Raw genomic sequence first — 21381 nt, forward strand, 5'->3', positions numbered from 1 at the left:
AACTTGACTCGAGCAATGATTTTCGATATCTTTGCATCTTTTCAAGTAGAGACCTTTGCAATCTGCACTGATGTTTTGATTGTAGAGTTGATCTGTTGATGACAAACCCTAAACCGATATGAATCCAAATCACCTTCTCAATTATTATTAAAACCTAAAAATAAAATTCTCATCCATGGATGAGAATCAAAATCTCAGAAAAATAGGGAAAAATAAAGGGAAATTCTACATGGTGGCCTCATACTTCTAATTTTTCTACATGGAAGACGATGTTTTTTTCGATTCTCTTAAGTGGCACCCAAGTTTCACTAATCTGGTTTAAGTAGCCTAATTGTCATTAAATGGGCTAACCAAGTACTAAATGACTCATTTTCTAACTAAATTACACTAAAAGACTAAACTACCCCTGAATTAATTCATTCCCTCCCCAAATTCATAAATGCCAACTACATCACTGTTTGCTCGACATTAAACCCAAAATTCTCAGAATTCTTTCATCATTGTTCAACCTTTATCAAATCCTGATTTCTCAAATTGATTAAAAATTTGTAGGAAACAAACAAAATTGCGTGATGAATTTTTACGAAATTATTGAGCAATTATTATCGATTAACGTTTTGGAATAGTTTGATATTTGGTGAATTTGGATAAGCAAATCTAGGGTTTTTGGTTGAAATTCTGACGGAATTCGCACAATCGGGGAGCTTCTACCAGTTGCTGAAGTGGTATATAGATCTTAAGCAAGGTATGTCCTTAAATATTGAGTTTGTTGATGTTGTTTTTATACTTGCAGAAGTTAGATGATCTGTTTTTAGTTGTCTGAGGATATGTTGATCAAAGATGATATCTTTATGCTTGCTAGTACATGTTTGATGTTAAAATATATGCTTGTTATGTTGCAGAATGGATCAAGTTATGCAAAAGTTTGCGTGTATGGGTAATATAATTGAGGTTTTTGTTGAAGATGTTGACAAAGTCATGTGGATAGATTTGATAATTGAGTGTGAAGAAGGGTTTAGGAAAAACAACTCTGACTTCCCTAAATTCCCTTACTTTCACTACTGCTATAAAATGAAAGATGTTAAAATTACTTCTGACAGTGATTTAATGGCTATGTTTGATAGATTAAGTGATAGAAGAGATTACTATTTGGATTGGTTTTAGGGATAAACCTACTAACAGTGTAATTGTTGCTAGAAAGCTTGCAGAATCACTAAAACAAAACAACCCTAATGTACATTTTGGTGCTAGCCCACCTAAGAAAAATAAGACTCTAGAGAAGGAACACATTGAGCTAGAGGGGGGGGGGGATTAGATCAGACTGAACCAGGTGGGAATGAAATATGTCCTGAAGGTGAGGATTACTGGAATGATATTAGCGTAGACATGGAAATAGAGCATAATGTACCAGATGATGATAGAGAGGAGAATGAAAAGGAGATAAGAGAAAAGGAGAGAAAACAAAAGGGGAAAAGAAATAGTGCACCTAAAGCTGTGAAACCTAAGAAACTACCTGTCAAGAGAAAGCTGCAAGTAGCCAGTGAACAAGAAACCATGCCCACACAACAAACTTTATCAAATGCCCCTATAGTTCACCAAACACCAGAATTTGCCTTACCAACACCCTGTGCTCTTGTCCTACACCAAATTCCAAAGAGTACAGCTGCTAGGAAGAAGGGTTCTCATAACACTAAAACAGTGGTTGAAGCAATGTTGTTGAGTGAGAGTGAATTTAATGCAGCAGTTCAGAGTAGGTAGGCTGAGGAAGCTCGGGTTGTGGGAACATATGGTAGTAGTCAAAGTAGCAGAGCTATGATGGATGGTGAAAAGGATGAAGGGGCTGGACAGGAAGATGAATAAGATGCAGGGGCTGGGCAGCAAGATGAATTGGGTCAGTAGGAAGATGAACTAGATGGAGTGGTTTGGCAGGAAGATGAGATGGATGGTGAATATGAAGAGGATGAAGAATTGGGAATGTTCATGACACATATGACCCATACATATCAGATTGTTGGCAAAGAGATCTAAGATATGGATGACACTTATATTAGTAGGATGTATAAAAATGGTGAATTTGTGTCTGATGTTGAGTTTGGCAGTATAGTGTTGAAGCCTTGGATGATATTCAGTGATAAAGAGCATTTCATGTTTGTGTTCAGAGATTATTTTATACAATGTGGTTTTGCTGTAGTGGCTGATAGGAGTAGTCCAAGGAGATTCACCGCTTCCTCTCTTGATCTACATTATGGTTGGAGAATTCATTCAAGTAGGCTACCAGATGGAGTTACTTGGGCAATAAAGAGCATAAAGAATTATGAGCACACTTTTAGAGGTTTAGATGAAAGGAATCCCTTGGTGACTGTGAAATGGGCTGTAGAAAAACTAATGGAAGATATAAGGGCTAATAATGACATTTTTGGGAAGACACTGAATGAGCTCTTATTTAGTAGATATGAAGTGCATATGGCAACCAGTACCCTTTATAAGATGAGAGGGGTAGCTTTGAGGGAGATAAATGGTGGGCATGATACTTCCTTTGGACATTTGCCAAAGTACTGTGAGATGGTGAAAGCAACCAACCCAGGATCTGCAGCTCATTGTGTATGGAAGCAACTTAATCCATCTGATCCAGCCCTCACTTTCTCTACTATATTCATATCTTTCAAGTCTGCCATAGATGGTGTTATTGCAGGATGTAGGAGTTTAGTGGAGGTTGATGGAGCTCATTTGAAAGGTCATTTTGGTGGGGTCCTTTTGTCAGCTGTGGCTGTAGATGGAAACAATGAGTTGTTTCCCTTTGCTTGGGCTATAGTTCCAAAGGAAAATGTTGACAGTTGGAAGTACTTTTTCAGGCATCTGAAGAATATTATGTCAGATTCTGAGAGGGGTAATGGCTGGTGTATTATTTCAGATAGACAAAGAGTAAGTTTGCTATGGCATTTACACTTTGGATTTATGATTTTATCAGAAATTGCTGATCTTATTTTTGTGTTTTTGTGTGCAGGGAATAGAGCCAGCCCTGACTGAGATATGGCCTGAAGTGGACAAGAGGTATTGTTGTAAACACTTAGCTGCAAATTGGAAAGGAGCATTTCCTGGCCCTTTGATGCATTCACTCTTCTGGTTAGCATGTAGTGCCACATCTACTTTCACTTTTAAAAAGGCTATGGATAGGATTAAGAAGGTGAATCCTAAGGCTTGTGAATGGTTGGCTGATTTGGGGAAGCAATCAAGGTAGACAAGGCACAAATTTGATCCCAAAATCTGCAGTGATGAAAACAAGACCAACTTTGTTGAGAGTTTCAATGCAACTTTGGGTGTGGATAGATGCAGGCCTGTATTAACACTTTTAGAAGGTATAACTATTCTTTTATAAACTTCTGTAATGGTGATTGACATCTTCATATTGATGCTAACATGTCCTAACATATTTGCATAGGTATAAGAAGAATGTGTATGGTGAGACTTTCAACAAGAAGACAAAAGTGCAACAATTGGAATGAGGATGAACCTTGCCCAAACATAGTAAAGAGATTAAGGGTGTTGACCTTTGAATCAAGGACTTGCAAAGCTTATCAGTCTAAGGAGGGTGAATATGAAGTGAGGGATGGAAAGTCTATGCTTCATGTGTCACTGAACAAGAAGACTTGTATATGTGGTTTATGGAAAATTCAGGTTTGCCTTGTAAACATGCAATTAGAGCAATATTGGTTGCTAGATTGAACCCATACTAGTTCTGCAGCACATGGTTCTCAGTCCAAACCTATAAGCAAGCTTATGCCACCTCTATAAACTTTGTGCCAGCTTTTGAGCACTGGCCAGAGATTGATATGCCTACGATACTACCACCACAAATGACAAGAGGCATTGGTAGGCCATCTAGACTGAGAAAAAAGGCAGCTAATGAACCAGGCAAAGGGAAAAGGTCTACAACAGTCCAACGTTCTAAGTGAATATGCTATGGACACAACAAACAGACATGTAAGGGTGGACTCACAGCAGCTGAGCAAAGTGCTAGGGATGGAAAGAAGATTGCTAAGACAAGAGATAAAAATGCAGCAGAGAAAGCTTCTAGATCCACTAAACAAGCTGCAGCATAGAGTACTTCCACATCACAGCCACCAGCAGTTAAGACAAGATTCACAAGAAGCTCACTGAAGATTGCTTCTCAGCCAGAGCCCTCCACTAACAGAACTCAGCATTTCCATAAAGCATTTGAAGGTCCAAGCAGCCAACCTGTTACTAGGTCAAAGGCAAATGGAAAAGGAAAGAACGAAGTCTAAGCTGCCTTGTGTCTTGTAGCTTGCTGAACTTAGTCTAAGTTAGGTGTTTTTTTTTTTTTTTTTTTTTTTTTTTTTTTTTTTTTTTTTTTTTGTAAATGACAGTGCAATTACTAGGCTTTGTTTTGGTTTTTGCCTTAAGTTAGATTTAAGCTGTACTGTGACTTGATCATATTATGTCCTGCTTTTTAACATTGCCACAGCGTAATTGCTAAGCTTTATATGCAATCTAATTTACCCTTAATTGCTTTTTGACATGTTGGATTTATTTGAATAGTAAATTTGCTAAGCTTTTTAATCTAGTCTGTAACATATTCCACTAAATTAGGGACTAAATTAACATAAACAAACCAAATAACATACATAAACATCCATTAAATGTAATAGACAAAGCAAATTCCATAACCAAATTTCCCTTTATTTATACTTAATTGAATTACATAACTTCATTCATAAAACCCATACAAATTAGGATTGAACTACTTGCTACTACCCCTTCCCTTCATAACCCTCTTGCAGCTAACAGAAAGGTCTTCCACCATGTTATGTATTGCAGCAATCTCTGAATTTGGTGAAGCATCATAAAAACTCACATCATCTTCAGTAACCCAGTCAAAAAACCCGCAACCTCTAATTTTTTCCCTGCATTTGTAGTACCACTTCTTAGGATTACTCATGGAATTCGAAAACCTAACCTCAGCGTTTTTGGGAGGGTTGGAATTGCAGAGCTTCATCCTTACCCAATTGAAACTTCCATCAGATGCGCCCTTCTTCTTTGAAGAAATTCCACCAAAATTCATGGTGAAATTTTTTTTTGGAGATTGAAAATTGAGATGAAACCCTAAAACATGAAAGGAAAGAACGAAGGAATATATAAAGGGGGATTTTGATGATAGGGCGGGAAACTGATGAATTTGGGGAGGGAATGAATTAATTTAGGGGTAGGTTAGTCTTTTAATGTAATTTAGTTAGAAAATGAGCCATTTAGTACTTGGTTAGCCCATTTAATGACAATTAGGCCACTTAAACCAGATTAGTGAAACTTAGGTGCCACTTAAGAGAAGTGAAAAAACATCGTCTTCCATGTAGAAAAATTAGAAGTATGAGGCCACCATATAGAATTTCCCAAAAAAAAAAAAATGGGGACAGATTCTCACAAACGGAGAGAACAAAACAAAGTAAAACAAAACAATAACAAATAAGTGAATTAAATCAAGAAAAATTAGTTTTAGTTTTATTTTGTTATGCTTTCACTCTCTTTGTTTTATTTGTGTTTTGTAGGTGAATAATCAAGTCAATTTGCTCATTTTGGGACTGCCTTGCTCGCGGGCATCATCTCGAGTGCACTGATGATGAGGATGCTCAAGAGCGCGGAGTTTGATCAAGCAAAGCGAAGGAGCCAAGGCCTCTTGAACCACGTAGGGGTGCGCGTGCGCGGAGCAGGGGTGCGTGTTAGCAGACCCAGCAATGCGCGCGCGCGGCTGGTCGGTGCGTGCGCATGGCCCTGTGCAGCCCCCTTCGCTCGATTTTTCTATTTATACCTTTTGACTTTCTTTTTTATGATGACTTAACTTTTGTACTTGAGATATAATTTTCCAGAAATAGTAGAGAGAGAAAGTAGAGAGAGAAGCTTAAGATTTACTTGTTTGTACTTGAATTTGATCTTAGATTTCAATTTGATCTTGAAATTCCTTGTTCAATTCAATGAAAGTTTGTAAGATTTCTTTCCTTTGATTACATTCCTTACTCTAGAATTTGTTGATTGATTGATTTTCTTTTGATTAAGCTTTAAATTAATATGAATTTGATTGAATTTGTTTTGTTCCTTAATTTCACCATGATTAGTGAGTAGATTAGTTGCTAGGGAGAAGGGGAAGCATGCTTGATTGATGATATTTGCTAGTTGATGATGCTAAATTGATTTGAATGTTACAATTAAATTGGTTGACATAGTTGTGCATGTGATTAATTAAACTAGGAGTGATCAACCTATAAGATTAATTTAGATTGCATTGCAAATTTCAATGACATGAACCCTTGATTTTAGAATTGCTTTAATTGATTGAATTTGATTATGATTTTCCTTATTAGCCATTCATAGTGAACCCTAGCTTGGATTATAGGAGATAGCTTTTGGATTCCTTTGATTGCAACTATTTTTTGTCCCTTGTGATGTTGAATCGATTGAGTGATCTATAAATTAGCATAATCATTGAGCTTGCATGTGGAACCAATATCCCTAGTGTTTAGCATATTGAATTCTTCGATTTGTCTAGCTTTTGACATCTTAGTTACCAACCACAACCATTTATATTCTTCGAATTAGCTTGACATAGGCTATAGCATCGTTCCTACTCATTCCTTTGGGTTCGACCCTTGACTTACCATATACTTGTATTAGGTTGGTCTAGTGTTTACAAATTAAGTTTGGCTCTAGGTAGAGGTAGATAACGACCTACATTTTCCTCTTGTCAAAATTGGCGCTGTTGCCGGGGAATGATATTGGTGCTTTGTTATAGTTGTTCAGTCTATTTCTCCTTTAATTGAAAATACAAAAAGATTTTCTTTTAGGCTACATTTGTAGCCGTGCTACTAACCATTTCTTTTGAGATTTTATGCATAGAGCACGTGGTCATTCACTAGTGCCATTTGATCCGGAAATTGAGAGAACTATTGCAAGGTTGAGGGGTGCTAGACGATTTTTGAGCCCTAGCCTTTCAAGTGAAGAAGAACCACAACAAGAAGAACAAGCAAGAATGGGAGAAAATCCGAGAGTGGCATTGAAAGAATTGGGGATTCTTGGTGCATATAGATTTGAGAGTGGGATTGCTCCACCTACAACACCGGCAAATGATTTTGAAATAAGACCAACAATGATCACTTTGATAGAGAGGCGACAATTTAGTGGGGCCAAGCATGAAATCCCACTAAACCATCTCAAGGAGTTCGAAAAATATTACAATACTATCACGGTGAATGGAGTTTCTCAAGCTCTTTCCCTTTTCTCTCATAGGGCGTGCTTTGGAATGGCTAGACAAGGAGGTTAAGCCGAATTCTCTAAGGACATGGGACGAGGTTACCAAGGAATTTATATCCCGTTTCTATCCTCAAAAGAAAACGGCGGAGGCTAGAGCTTTGATTCAAAGTTTCAAGCAAAAGCCAAGTGAGAGCCTCTATGAAGCATGGGAGAGATACAAAGAGTATCAAAGAGAGTGCCCTCATCACGGAATTCCAACATATCAAATCACTCAAATCTTCTATGGAGGCCATAGCCCTCAAGGAAAATCATGTTTAGATAGAGGAGCCGGAGGTCCTATCATGTACAAAACGGAAGAGGAAGTGGTGGACATAATTGAAGACGTAGTGAGGTATAATAGAGATTGGCAAGATGGAGAAAGAGAGTCAACTAGCAAATGTAGCTCTTCGGTGTGCTCGGTTGATCATCTAAATGCAATCAACAATCTATCCTCACAAATGACAAACTTGGGGAAGGAGATGTCTGCTATCAAGGCAAAGTTGGAAAGTGCTACCTACCAAGTTTCAAGTCTTCCCTCCCAATCTAAGGGGAGAGGTATGTATTCTAATTCTCAACCCCCTCCTTCTTCTAATAACATTCCTAGTGGATGCTTGTTTTGTGATGATTGTGGGTCGTATGATCATGATGTTTCTAGTTGCCCTCATGCATGTATGGATGTTTGTGATGATCAAGATGGAAATGTGAATGAGCATGTAAACTATGTGTCAAATAATCATGATTCTAGGTTTGAGAATCAAAGAGGTTAATGGAATAGGAATTACAACAATCATGGCAATTTTGACAACTATAACCAAGGTGGTGATTATAGGAACCAAGGGAACCAAGGTTCTCGAGGTAACTATAACAATCAAGGTAATAGTAGCCAAAATCAAAACCAAAATTATGGTAATCAAAACCAAGGTTATGGGAATCATAATCAAGGTAGTGGTAACCATAATCAAGGTTATGGTCAAAATCAAAATAGGGGTAATTGGAACAATCAAGGTAGAGGCAATTTTCAAAACAATGCTCAAAGAGGACCTCCACCCGGATTTGCTCCAAAGGCCCAAAATGATAATTCCTATGTTCAATCCTCTTCTTCTTCACATAGAAAAAATTTGGAAGAAATCATTGAAAATCAAACAAAGTTGTTGAACACTTACAAGACCGTAAGTGATAAGAAATTTAATAAAATGATGACTCATAATAAGATGCTTGGAAACCAAATTTCTCAACTTGCTAATGCTTTTAAAGACCATGCTAGTGCTTCTTCTTTACCTTCCTAAGGCCTAGATCCCAAGAGACCGGTCAATGCTATTGTCACAAGGAGTGGTAAGGTTCTTGAGGAGAGTTTGCCTAGGAAGAGTGAGACCAAAGAGGGCACAAAAGTGGTTTTGGTTGAAGATGAGAGAGATGGTGCATCTTTGAGTGAGGTTGAGATTGAGAAGCCTAGTGAGGTGAGAATGGACAAAGAAATTGTGAAACCCAAGCTTCCTTATCCACAAAAATTCATGAGACACAAGTTAGATGAACAATTTGGAAGATTCATTGACATGCTCAAGCAACTTCACCTTTCTCTACCATTTACCGACGTTGTCACCCAAATGCCCAACTAAGAAAAATTCCTCAAAGACATTTTGAGTGGTAGGAGGACTTGTGATGGAGTAGAGACGGTGAACTTGACCGAGAATTGTAGTGCTATCATAATGAACAAGATGCCACCTAAGCTAAAAGACCCCGAAAACTTTTCCATCCCTTGTGCCATTTATAAAATGCAAATTGAGAATGCCTTGCGTAAACTAGGAGCTAGTGTTAGCCTTATGCCATATTCGGTGTACCAAAGACTTGAGCTAGGGGAACTCTTACCTACTAACATCACTTTGCAATTAGCCGATAGGTCAATTAAGTTTCCTAAGGGTAAGGTAGAGGATGTTCCTTTGAGGGTTGGGAAATTTGTTATTCCAGTGGATTTTGTGGTGCTTGAGATGGACGAAGATGCTAATATTCCTATCATTCTAGGGAGACCATTCCTTGCTACTTCGGGTGCTTTGATAGATGTGAAAAGTGCTAAAATTTCACTCAAAGTAGGGGTTGAGGTGATAGAATTTGACTTGAATGATAGCATGAAGTATCCAAGTTATTCTTTAGAAAATTGCATGTTGATTGATTCTCTCGATCATGTTGTGTCTTCTATGCATGAGAAATTGCTCACTTCTAAAGATGCTCTTGAGAATGTTTTGTTGAATAAGGAAAAGATAGGTACTCCTAGCAAGGAGATGGATTTGTATGAAGATGTGCTCAATGGAAGCTTTGAGGATGTTGAAGAGCAAATGTGTTTGAGCATTTCTAGCCAAGAAGCGTTGCAAGTGGAAAAATCGAAGGAAGGTAAAGGTGTTCCAATGGTTGAGCTCAAACCTCTTCCATCACATCTTAGTTATGAATTTTTGGGACCCAACTCCACTTTTCCCGTGATTGTTAGCTTTTCTTTGAGTGAGCATCAAGCTCAAAAGTTGTGTGGTGTTTTGAGGAAGCACCGAAGTGCTTTGGGTTATACCATTGATGACCTCAAAGGTATAAGCCCTGCTTTATGTACATATCACATAACTCTTGAGGAGGGTGCTTTACCTTCTATTGAGAGACAACGAAAGCTACACCTCCAAATGGGAGAGGTAGTGAAGAAGGAGATCACCAAACTTTTGGATGCGGGAATCATATTCCCCATTTCTAGTTCTAGGTGGGTCTCTCTCGTTCACGTTGTCCCAAAGAAGGGAGGTATGACCATCGTTGAGAATGAGAAAGGTGAGCTCATTCCGACGAGGACGGTCACGGGATAGAGGATGTGTATAGACTATAGACGTCTAAACACATCTACAAAGAAAGATCATTTCCCCCTTCCTTTTATTGATCAAATGCTTGAGAGACTAACAAGGCACAAGTTCTATTGTTTTCTCGATGGTTATTCGAGATTTTTCCAAATCCCTATCCACCCGGATGACCAAGAGAAAACAACCTTCACTGTCCATATGGTACATTTGCTTATAGGAGAATGCCGTTCGGCCTTTGCAATGCTCCCGCGACATTTCAAAGATGCATGATGAGTATATTTGGAGATATGTTGGAAGAGGAGATTGAGGTTTTTATGAATGACTTCTCCGTAGGTGGTGTTTCATTTGAGGCATGCCTTGAAAACCTTGAAAAATGTCTTGCAAGGTGTGAGAAGGTGAACTTGGTCTTGAATTGGGAGAAATGCCACTTCATGGTGGAGGAAGGCATAGTCCTTGGCCACAAGATCTCTCACAAGGGGATAGAGGTGGATAAAGCTAAAATTAAAATCATTGAAAAGCTTCCACCTCCGGTGAATGTAAAGGGAGTGAGATCTTTCTTAGGGCATGCCAGGTTTTATAGAAGATTCATCAAGGATTTCTCGCTCATTGCAAAGCCCCTCAATGATCTTCTTCAAAAAGATGCCAATTTTGTATTCGATGATAAGTGTTTAGGGGCATTCAATAAGTTGAAGAAAGCTCTAATCTCTACTCCTATTGTTCAAGCTCCAGGTGGGATTTACCATTCGAGTTGATGTGTGATGCAAGTGATTTGGCAATAGGAGGTGTCTTGAGTCAAAGAGTGGACAAGAAACTTCATGTGATCTATTATATGTCAAAGACTCTAAATGGAGCTTAACGGAATTACACTACAACGGAGAAGGAATTCTTAGCTATAGTTCATGCTTTTGAGAAGTTCTGTTGTTATCTATTGGGTTCCAAAACCATTATCTTCACGAATCATGCGGCTCTCAAGTATATTTTTGCCAAGAAAGAGTCCAAGCTAAGGTTGATCCGGTGGGTTCTTGAGCTCCAAACCTTTGACATTGAGATTAGGGATAAAAAGAGGAGCGGAAAATGTTGTGGCGGATCATCTTTCTCGTTTAGAAGATTCTCAAACTCATGATGATGGTTCTCCAATTGAGGATAGGATACTTGATGATTTCTTGTATGCTATTGAAGCAAAGGAGCTCCCATGGTTTGCCGATTTAGTGAACTTTCTTGCATGTGGGGAGTTTCCTCCTTCCTTTTCTAAGAACCAAAGAAAGAAGCTCAAGAGAGAGGCAAGGCATTATGTGTGGGATGATCCCATCTTATACAAGCGAGGGGTCGATGGCTTACTTAGACGTTATGTGCCAAACGAAGAGGTGCCTAGTGTTTTGAAAATGTGCCATTCGGATCCAAGCGGGGGCCATATGGGTGTCTCTAAGATCGCCGCTAAGGTCCTTCAATGCGGTCTATGGTGGCCATATCTCTTTAAGGACTCATGGGGCTTTGTAAAGACATGTGACCGATGTCAAAGAGTTGGGAACATCTCCAAGAAAAATGAAATGGCTCAACAACCCATACTCGAGTTGGAAGTGTTTGATGTATGGGGCATTGATTTTATGGGGCCATTTCCCTCATCTTTTGGAAATCAATATATCATTGTGGCGGTTGATTACGTGTCTAAGTGGGTCGAGGCCATTGCCTCCCCAACTAACGACCATAAGGTGGTTATGAAGTTGTTTAAGAAGATAATCTTTCCAAGATTTGGGGTACCAAAAGCGGTGATAAGCGACAACGGTTCTCATTTTATTCACCATGCCTTTCAAAAGATGTTGAGGAAGCATGGAGTCCATCAAAGATTCAGTCTCCCATATCATCCCCAATCGAGCGGTCAAGTGGAAGTCTCTAATCGTCAAATCAAGCTCATCCTTGAAAATACAGTTGTGAGAAATCGAAAGGATTGGTAGGATAAGTTGGATGATGCTCTTTGGGCCTATCGAACGGCTTTCAAGATCCCCATAGGTACCACTCCATACCGCCTAGTCTATGGCAAGTCATGCCATCTCTCGGTTGAAATTGAACACTGTGCTTTGTGGGCAATCAAGAAGATAAATTTTGACTTTGCAAGTGCGAGGGAGAAAAGGTGGTTTGATCTTCATGAGCTAGAGGAGCTTCGGTTTGATGCTTATGATTGTGCTAGTGTGTACAAAGCTCGTTCTAAGGAAACACATGACAAGCTTATTGAGAAGAAAGATTTTTGTGTTGGCGATAAGGTTGCTCTCTACAATTCAAAAATGAAGTTGTTTCCCGGAAATCTCATGTCAAGATGGAGCGGTCCCTATTTGGTCAAGAATGTTTTTCCAAGTGGTGTTGTAGAGGTCTCAATGATGGATTCTTCTTCTCCGTTTAAGGTCAATGGCCATCGTCTCAAGAAGTATTTCGACGGTGCCTTTGTTGGCCTTGTTCACTCATTGCTTCTCCGACAACCACCTTAATTGGTGGAGGACGTCGAGCTATGACGTTAAACAAGCGCTACCCGGGAGGCAACCCGGTTTTCTAACCTTTTTCTTTTGATTTTACGATTTTCTATATTTCTTTTATCCTTGAGAATTTTTCTTATTTTTCTTTATTTTTGTTTGTTCTCTTGATTTTAGGTACCATGAGATTAGATTGAAGAAAATTTCCAACAATTTTGGTGTTATTTCAAGATTTCACGAGGTTTGGTTAAGTTAGGTGAAAAAGCTTGTTGGGGTTTTATGCTCTCATGTTTGCATTTTTATTGATTTTCTACTCTTTTTCGAATGCGCTTTCAACTATCTCATTATGCAAACACGAGAGTATATACATGGCCGAGATATTCTTGCTTGGTGCACGCGCATCATAGGTTGCGCGCGCGCACCAAAGGGGTCAGAAATTTACACTAACTTTGACAAAACTTAACAGTTTTTGAACCACCCCCGTACCACCTTAGTGCGCACGCACCCCATCCCTGCGCGCGCGTACTACGGGGGTTAGAACTTTTGGCCTGCTTTCGGTGCATCTCAAGCGAGAATTAGCCCCCCCAACCCCTACCTGGTGCGCACGCACCTCCTGGCTGCGCGCACGCACCAAGTAGGAAGCGTTTTTGGCCAATTTTGCAGCCTCGAGCCTCGCGCCAAACCCCCCCCCTTGTTGTCGCTGGTGCGCACACACCGTCGCCAACAGCCCCCCCTCCCCTTTTTTTCTTCGCTCCTTTTTCATTCCCCTATCCTCCTTTCTTCACCCCATTCTCTCTCCTCGACCTCCCCTTCATTCCCCTACTATTACATTGCTTTTAAAAACCATAAATCTCTTTGAAAACTCAAGCTTATTCACCCTTTTTATTATCAATTCCCAAAAAATTTCTAGATTTTCGAACCCAATTTCGAAATTTTTGGGTTATTTTTTGAATTTTAAAGCTTTGTGTTGAGGTTTGGAACTTGTCTTTGGGTGTTCTATTTGTTCTTAAATCTTCATTTTGGGAAATTTGCAAGTAATTCAAGGCTTCATTGAGGTATAATTTCTTATTTTCTAGTCATCTTCTTCCTCATTGTTCAAGCTTGAAACCCTTGTTTTTGCTTTCATGGTAGAACTCCATTGTTGGTTCTTTTAACTTTTAATTTGTGCTGAATGATGTCATTGAGTGTTGAATTGAAGCTTTTTCATGATGAATTTGTATAATTTGATTGAACACTTGAATCACCATTATTGGTCATTTTCTCTCTCATGGGTATTCTTTATGATGGTTTTATTGCTTTGATAATTCAATGTTTAAGATTATTTTGCTCAATTTGATTCATGATTTGGTCTCTTATGTTCAATTTTGCCTTTAATCCATGCCTACTTGCTTCATATTCATGATTCTATAGTAATGGCATTGTTCATATGTAGCCATATCTTGCTTCTATTTTGAGATAATTGCATTTGTGCTTGATTCTAGAGCATTTACTTATGCTTATTATTGAAATATGACAAATGTAAGAATTTTCTCATGAGTTGTTTTCCTTCTTGTAGATGGCTCCAATCCGTCAAAAGAAGCGGGCAAGATCAAGTTCAAGCAAACCTAGGCATGTTGTTCCACCTCCTCCCGAGGTAGAAGAGACATACGACATTGAATTTTCTAAAGAATCACATTGGGATCGTTCAAGCGTCTATCCAAGCGGAAGCTAAGACCAACAAGATTCTACGATCAAGCAATAACCAAGTTTCTCGGAATAGATGAGGACGTTTGCCTTCTTGCAAAGGGCCTTGATCTTTTAGAGTTTTTGGATTTGAGCTCCCCTACTTATGCTAGGGTGACCTATGAATTTCTTTCTTCTCTTGAATTAGTCCGATAACCGGGTGAAGATTCTTCAAGGATTTTGACTTTCCAACTTTTCAATAATGATCACTCATTGACGGATTCTCAACTCTGGTCATACTTCAAGTTTCCATGGGCCGAGGACGCGGATCATTGTATCTATCCAGCACATAGTAGAATGGCAAGTGACCATGGATATAATGAGCAATGTTGGTGGAGAAGTATCTCGGAGAAAGGAAAGTATGAGCCTCAAAATTCCAAGACCGCTTCCATGATTCATCCGGCTATGCGGTATTTCAACCGTCTCCTCACTTACGCTCTTTGCTCCAAGGACTCTTTGGGAGCTATCTCCCAAGAGGAGCTTTGTTGGTTGTGGATAGCCGACCAAAACGACTTTGAGATTCATCCTACTCCTTCTACTTTTGATTTGTCAACCATTCATGCTAGGCTTGATTCTATTGCTAATGTGTTATATTCTATGCCTTCTATGCAAACCCCTAATCTTGGTTATGACTATCATACAAATCAATTGTACGATTTACATGTTCGGAGGGGGGAAATCGAGCCCTATGTGAATTACCCGTATCTCCCGGTCCAACAAGGTCCTATCCCTCAATGGGAGACTTTTGATCCTACCATTGGTCCTCGGCCTTGCTACCCTTATTAGGAGGGCCCTCACGTTCACCCTAGTTCTATCATAGGCACCACCCTGGCCACTTACGACTATCGGCGACCCAGTGGTTATGATTATACATATGGTCCGGCTAATCCTTTGCCCTTTCCGGACCCCGAGACTTTTGGAAGGTGGGGTAGGTCGGGTGAGCCGGTCTTAGATGATTGGTCACATTATTTTGGGGTTGATAGAGCTAGGAGGGAAGGTAGGTTAAGGGGTAAGGCTCCCATGGAGGTGAGCAAGTTGGCTAGCTCTAGTCATATGATGGAGACCGGTGAGGGGAGTTCTCATTCTACCCCTTACCATAGTGCGGAGTGATACTACCATGGCTACCCCCCCTTTTTATGTGCTTTATATGATGTTTCTCTATTGCCTATATGTCTTTAGGTTTAGAGTTAGGGGGGTAGTCCAGTTTAAGCTTGGGGGTGCTTTATGTCATTTGTTTCAGTGCTTCACCGTCTCCCCCCTTGCTTTTGTAATTCATTCCTGATCTCTTTTGCTTCTAGTATTGATCTCTTTGTCTTTTGGTTTTATGATGATGATGCTGTATTTCTGCTGATTTCTCTACCTGGTTATTGGTTTTTGTTGCTTGTTTCGCTGATCGCTGTCCGCTGAGTTTCTCTGTGTCTCTGTTATGATGATTCCTGATGATGACTGTCTGATATCTTGTCTCCTGATACTGCTTTAGTCTGATGATTTTGATTCTTGTTGCTATTATTACTTGCTTTTTCTTTATTTTCATGCATTTTATTTTCTCTTTTCTTCTTTTCTTTTGTATTGAAGTTACTAACAATTTTCTTTGTATATATATATTTTTTTTATTTCTCACCTTGCTCTATTGCTTATGCTTTGGATTTCGACGATTCATAAAGGTGCTCTTTCGCCTTGTTTAATGTGCAATAGCTTTGGCACCCGGTGAGATCTTTCTATTTCTTTTCTTTTTCTTTTCTTGGTTGCTTAGTCTAGGATTAGTTCTAGGAGAAGTTGAATGGTTCGAGGTTGTTTGCTTTTTAACACCCTGGTGTGTTTGGGAACATTGGCATTGTGGCCGAATGTTCACTTGTTTGTTGATTGAGATTTATGCGTGTTAGCATTACTTCCTTATTGCTTTCTACTTCTCCTATACTTTTCTATTTTTTCATTTCATTTTCCTTTTCTTCTTTTCCTTTTTCTTTTTCTTTTCTTTTCTTCTTCCTTTATGTTTTCTTTTTCTCTTTTTCTTATTCTTTTGTTGTTGTTGTTTTTTTTTTTTTTTTTTACCCTTGTTCTCTTTATTTTGCTTTTAGTCCTTTTCTTTTCCTTCCAAAAACAAAAAAAAAAAAAGAAAAAAAAACCAAAATTAAAAAAAAAAAACAAACAAAACTTGTTTTTGTGAATATGAATAAAATGTTTTTGAGGCATTGCTTTTCTTTCTTCATCTTTTTGCTTTTACTTTGGACTTAATACCACTTGAACTTGCACATTGGCTATTTCTCTTCCTAAATACAATAGTTTGCACGGTTTGGGAGTATATTTGGTTGACTCTAGGATAGGGTATGCTAAGGTAGCGGTTTAGACCTTTTGGGGCCTTGAAGCTGGATTCTTTTGGTTTGTGGTAAGACGGAGTTGCTTCTTTTGGTGGATTTGACAACTTTAGTAAGTTTTTACAACCGTGTGAGGATTTTCCTTTTTCAAACCTTCATCATTTTTGATTGTGCGGCGTAGATCCTTCACCTTTGCATACCTAATCTTGAATCTTGGCTCATTATTCTCACACGAGACCGAACCAACTAGGAAGGACAAAGGCCATTTTTCGGGGTGGTAATTTTTCATTTCAAGGATTTTCTTCTTTCTTTTAAGTTCTTTGGGTTTACATTTGCCATCTTTCCAACCATTTGAGCCTTTCCCCTTCTTTTCAAGCCACATCTTTAAAACTTTGAGCCTTTTGTTTCTTTTTGTTCCATTCTTGGTTTTTGTGAAGAAAATGGTCATCTTTTTGGAGTTTGTGGACTAAAAGGTTGGATATTGGTTTTATTTGTAAGCAAGCTTGTCTTTTGTATATATTGTGAATAATGGCAAATGAATAAATGAAATAGCCGTCCAAAGTTAAAAATGACAAGGACATATTAAATGCAAAATCGAAAAAGCCGTCCAAAGTCAAAAGAGGCAAGGACATTTGCTTTGATAAATTGAAAATTACAAAAAAAAAAAAAAAAAAAGTGAAAACGAGAAAATTCAAAAAGCAGTTTGATGTGATTCTTTTCCCTTTTCAAGCATTGAGGACAATGCTTCCTTTTAGCTTGGGGGAAAGGCGTTTACGCTTTTTGTATATATGCTTATAGATATAGGTTTGAATAAGCTTGGGGGTATTAGTTTGTTTTTGTTTGGTGACTTCTTGGTTTCGGTGTCGAGGTTTGGCCAATCTTTGCTTCATAACCTAGGTGTACCACAAAATTCTAAATTTTAAGCCTACCCCTAACCTTTTGCCCTTACGTTACAACCTTTGGGAAAGTCCTTTCGACCTAGTGGTTGAGTCATATATCGAGGGAGGGCATTATGAGTTAAAGCCTAAGGAAAAGGGATGCAAGGTCAAGATGTCGAGAACCCTCAAATTCTATTCTTTTTCGGTTCCTTTGAGGAACCATAGAGACGCTTACTAAGGGAAGATTTGAATCCATTAGGGAGAACGCGGTTAGATTGGTTGGGATGAAAGTGGATTGCGCCTCATTAGTTCTCTACGCTTAGCATACCCTATGTTTCAATCAACCCTTGATATCTTAGAACGTGCTTACCATTGTTGTTTTAGAAAGTTTGATATCCTTCGTGCTTTGATCATGTGCAAAAGTCCATTGTATAAGCATTTCTTTTCTTTTCAAGGTTTTAAACTTTCTCTTTTCTTTTCTTATGCTTTGCCTCCCTTTTAATAAAAAGATTTATAGGTTAACCTCTTTGGAAACCTTTACGAGAGCATCACTCGTCCTCTAGAGCGATCTAGGGGTTTAAATGGCTTGTCTTTAGTTGCTAAAATTGACCGTGATTCCTACGAAAGTGAGTTAGTGTATATTCTCATCTTCTCTAGTTTTCTTGTTTCTTTCTTTGCTTGAATAGTGTCATCATTTTCCCTTGGGTTTGATTTTGTTTTGCTCGAGGACGAGCAAAAGTTTAGCTTGGGGGAATTTGATGAGCGTCATTTATGGCGCTCAAAAGAATAAGATTTAGATTCATTTTCTTTATTTTATTTCATCATTTTCATATAATTCTCTTAGTTTTATTTGATTTTCCATTTTTATAATTCACTTTGGTTCTCGATTAGTTTTTAAGAGATTTTCATATTTTTAGTTGATAATTCATAGTTTTAGTTTTAGTTTTATTTTGTTATGCTTTCTCTCTCTTTGTTTTATTTGTGTTTTGTAGGTGAATAATCAAGTCAATTTGCTCATTTTGGGACTGCCTTGCTCGCGGGCATCATCTCGAGTGCACTGATGATGGGGATGCTTGGGAGCCGGAGTTTGATCAAGCAAAGCGAAGGAGCCAAGGCCTCGTGCACCACGTAGGGGTGCGCGCGCGCCGAGCAGGGGTGCGTGTTAGCAGACCCAGCTGTGCGCGCACGCGGCTGGTCGGTGCGTGCGCATGGCCCTGTGCAGCCCCCTTCGCTCGATTTTTCTATTTATACCTTTTGACTTTCTTTTTTATGATGACTTAACTTTTGTACTTGAGATATAATTTTCCAGAAATAGTAGAGAGAGAAAATAGAGAGAGAAGCTTAAGATTTACTTGTTTGTACTTGAATTTGATCTTAGATTTCAATTTGATCTTGAAATTCCTTCTTCAATTCAATGAAAGTTTGTAAGATTTCTTTCCTTTGATTTACTTTTAATGCAATTCTTTCTAGTTTCTTGAATTTTGATTGAGATTACATTCCTTGCTCTAGAATTTGTTGATTGATTAATTTTCTTTTGATTAAGCTTTAAATGAATATGAATTTGATTGAATTTATTTTGTTCCTTAATTTCACCATGATTAGTGAGTAGATTAGTTGCTAGGGAGAAGGGGAAGCATGCTTGATTGATGATTTTTGCTAGTTGATGATGCTAAATTGCTTTGAATGTTGCAATTAAATTGGTTGACATAGTTGTGCATGTGATTAATTAAACTACGAGTGATCAACCTATAAGATTAATCTAGATTGCATTGCAAATTTCAATAACATGAACCCTTGATTTGAGAATTGCTTTAATTGATTGAATTTGATTATGATTTTCCTTGTTAGGCATTCATAGTGAACCCTGGCTTGGCTTATAGGAGATAGCTTTTGGATTCCTTTGATTGCAACTATTGTTTGTCCCTTGTGATGTTGAATCGATTGAGTGATCTATAAATTAGCATAATCATTGAGCTTGCATGTGGAACCAATATCCCTAGTGTTTAGCATATTGAATTCTTCGATTTGTCTAGCTTTTTGACATCTTAGTTACCAACCACAACCATTTATATATTCTTCGAATTAGCTTGACATAGGCTATAACATCGTTCCTACTCATTCCTTTGGGTTCGACCCTTGACATACCATATACTTGTATTAGGTTGGTCGAGTGTTTAAAAATTAAGTTTGGCTCTAGGGGAGGTAGATAACGACCTACATTTTCCTCTTGTCACATATGCAGGAACCTGAGTGATTAAATCAGTGAAAGGAACTGTTACCTGCAAGTTTCTTATCAAACTACTCTTCAAATGTCTATTTGGGAATGGAATTTTGAGGACTGGACTCTGCACATCTCCACCCTTATCTTGAGATTTACCGTGCAAAGAAACATTAGAAGGATTAGTTTTCTCTTGTAGCCCTGTAGGGTTAGTAACATTAGCACTTGGTACAAGGGAATCAGGATTAGCAATGGGTTCATCATCCTTGGGCATAGGAGGCCCATAATAGTGTGAACCACTCCTTAGAGTAATTGCATTACCATGATCCGTAGGGTGGATTGGTTGAGATGGTAAGGCTCCCTGCTGACGGGTTTGTAGGGTAGATGAAATCTGCGCAATTTGATTGTCAATGATTTTATTATGAGCTATAATCGAATCAATTTGTGCATCCTTACTCTCCATGTGCTTTTGTATACTTGATAACATCGCTCTAATTTCTGACACAGCAGGGTAAGAAGATAAGGAGGGTTGTGATTGGTTTTTTTTGTCCAGAGTTAGGATGGTAATATTTTTTCTGTGGTGGTGGTTGTTGTTGTGTTTGTTATGTAGGTAGAGGATTTTGTACATTGGTACTCCGGTAGGAAAGATATGGATGGTTCCGGAGGCCAGGATTATAAGTGTTGGAGTATGGGTTATTTTGCCTATAGGTTTGGAAGGCATTAACTTGCTCCATGGAACTCCTACAATCTTGCTCCCAATGTCCTACAATTCCACAATTTTCACAAAAAGCGTCATTAGTATTATTGACAGCAGAAACATTAGCTACAGAATTAGGAACAACATTAAGATTATCTAGTTTTTGGCAAATAGATGATAACTAAGCCTGCGAAAAGGATACTGAAACAACATTATGTTTTCCCTTATTAGCAAACCCTCTAGGATTCCCATATTGGGAATTGTGAATTGCCATATCTTCGATAACTTGACCTGCATTATCAACATTAAGATTCATAAACCTCCCACTAGATGCAGAATCTAGAATTGTTCTAGATGTGTTTCCAAGCCCATTGTAAAAAGTTTGAATCAACTGCCATTGTGCTAAATTATGGTGGGGGCATTCTCTTTGCAGATCCTTAAACATTTCCCAAGCCTCATATAGAGTTTCATCTGGCTCTTGGGCAAAATTTTGAATTACACTCCTTAGTAAAGTTGTTCTTTCTACAGGGTAATATTTATTATAAAAATTTAAAGCAAGAGTTTCCTAGTCAGTAATAACAAGTGCAGTTCTATTCAAACCATTAAACCACAATTTAGCTTTTCCACATAAAGAAAAAGGAAATAAAGAATCTCCCTAATTTGGTCTTGTGTAACCCCAACATGCCTATTGGTGTTGCAATACTGACAAAAATCTACAATATGAAAATTAGGGTCTTCATCCTTAGCTCCACTGAATTGCTTTCTTTCAATCATCGTGATAAATTGGGGCTTGATCTCGAATTGCACTCCATCAAGAGCTGGAGTAGGAATAAGATGTGGAAAATCCGTCAGTGACGGCTCGAATAATCGCTGAGCTTGCGAGCTGGAGGAGGTGGTGGTGCCGTCATCTCTGATTCAGGTTCGGAAGAAACTTCCGAATCGCTAGAATTAGATGGGGGTTTCAAAGG

The 21381-nt window shown here is 38.6% G+C and overlaps 1 protein-coding gene and 2 non-coding genes across 3 annotated transcripts; 2 read left to right on the plus strand and 1 right to left on the minus strand.

The window, feature by feature from the left end:
* The first annotated feature begins 2031 nt into the window (after positions 1 to 2031).
* LOC145580983 (uncharacterized) lies at positions 2032 to 4100 on the plus strand. The gene is made up of 5 exons (XM_081638060.1): positions 2032 to 2922; positions 3005 to 3234; positions 3328 to 3356; positions 3440 to 3675; positions 3978 to 4100. The coding sequence occupies exons 1-5, from the start codon at positions 2032 to 2034 to the stop codon at positions 4098 to 4100; spliced, it is 1509 nt and encodes a 502-aa protein (XP_081494186.1).
* Positions 4101 to 7404: 3304 nt separating this feature from the next.
* On the minus strand, positions 7405 to 7510 carry LOC145583515 (small nucleolar RNA R71). Its single transcript, XR_014100158.1, has one exon. It is a non-coding gene; the product is annotated as a small nucleolar RNA R71 (small nucleolar RNA).
* Positions 7511 to 20817: 13307 nt separating this feature from the next.
* Positions 20818 to 20924, plus strand: LOC145583636 (small nucleolar RNA R71). The gene has a single exon (XR_014100250.1). It is a non-coding gene; the product is annotated as a small nucleolar RNA R71 (small nucleolar RNA).
* The last annotated feature ends 457 nt before the right edge of the window (positions 20925 to 21381 follow it).

This window comes from Chenopodium album, chromosome 15 (genome assembly GCF_948465745.1).
Source record: "Chenopodium album chromosome 15, dcCheAlbu1.1, whole genome shotgun sequence".
NCBI lineage: Eukaryota > Viridiplantae > Streptophyta > Magnoliopsida > Caryophyllales > Amaranthaceae > Chenopodium > Chenopodium album.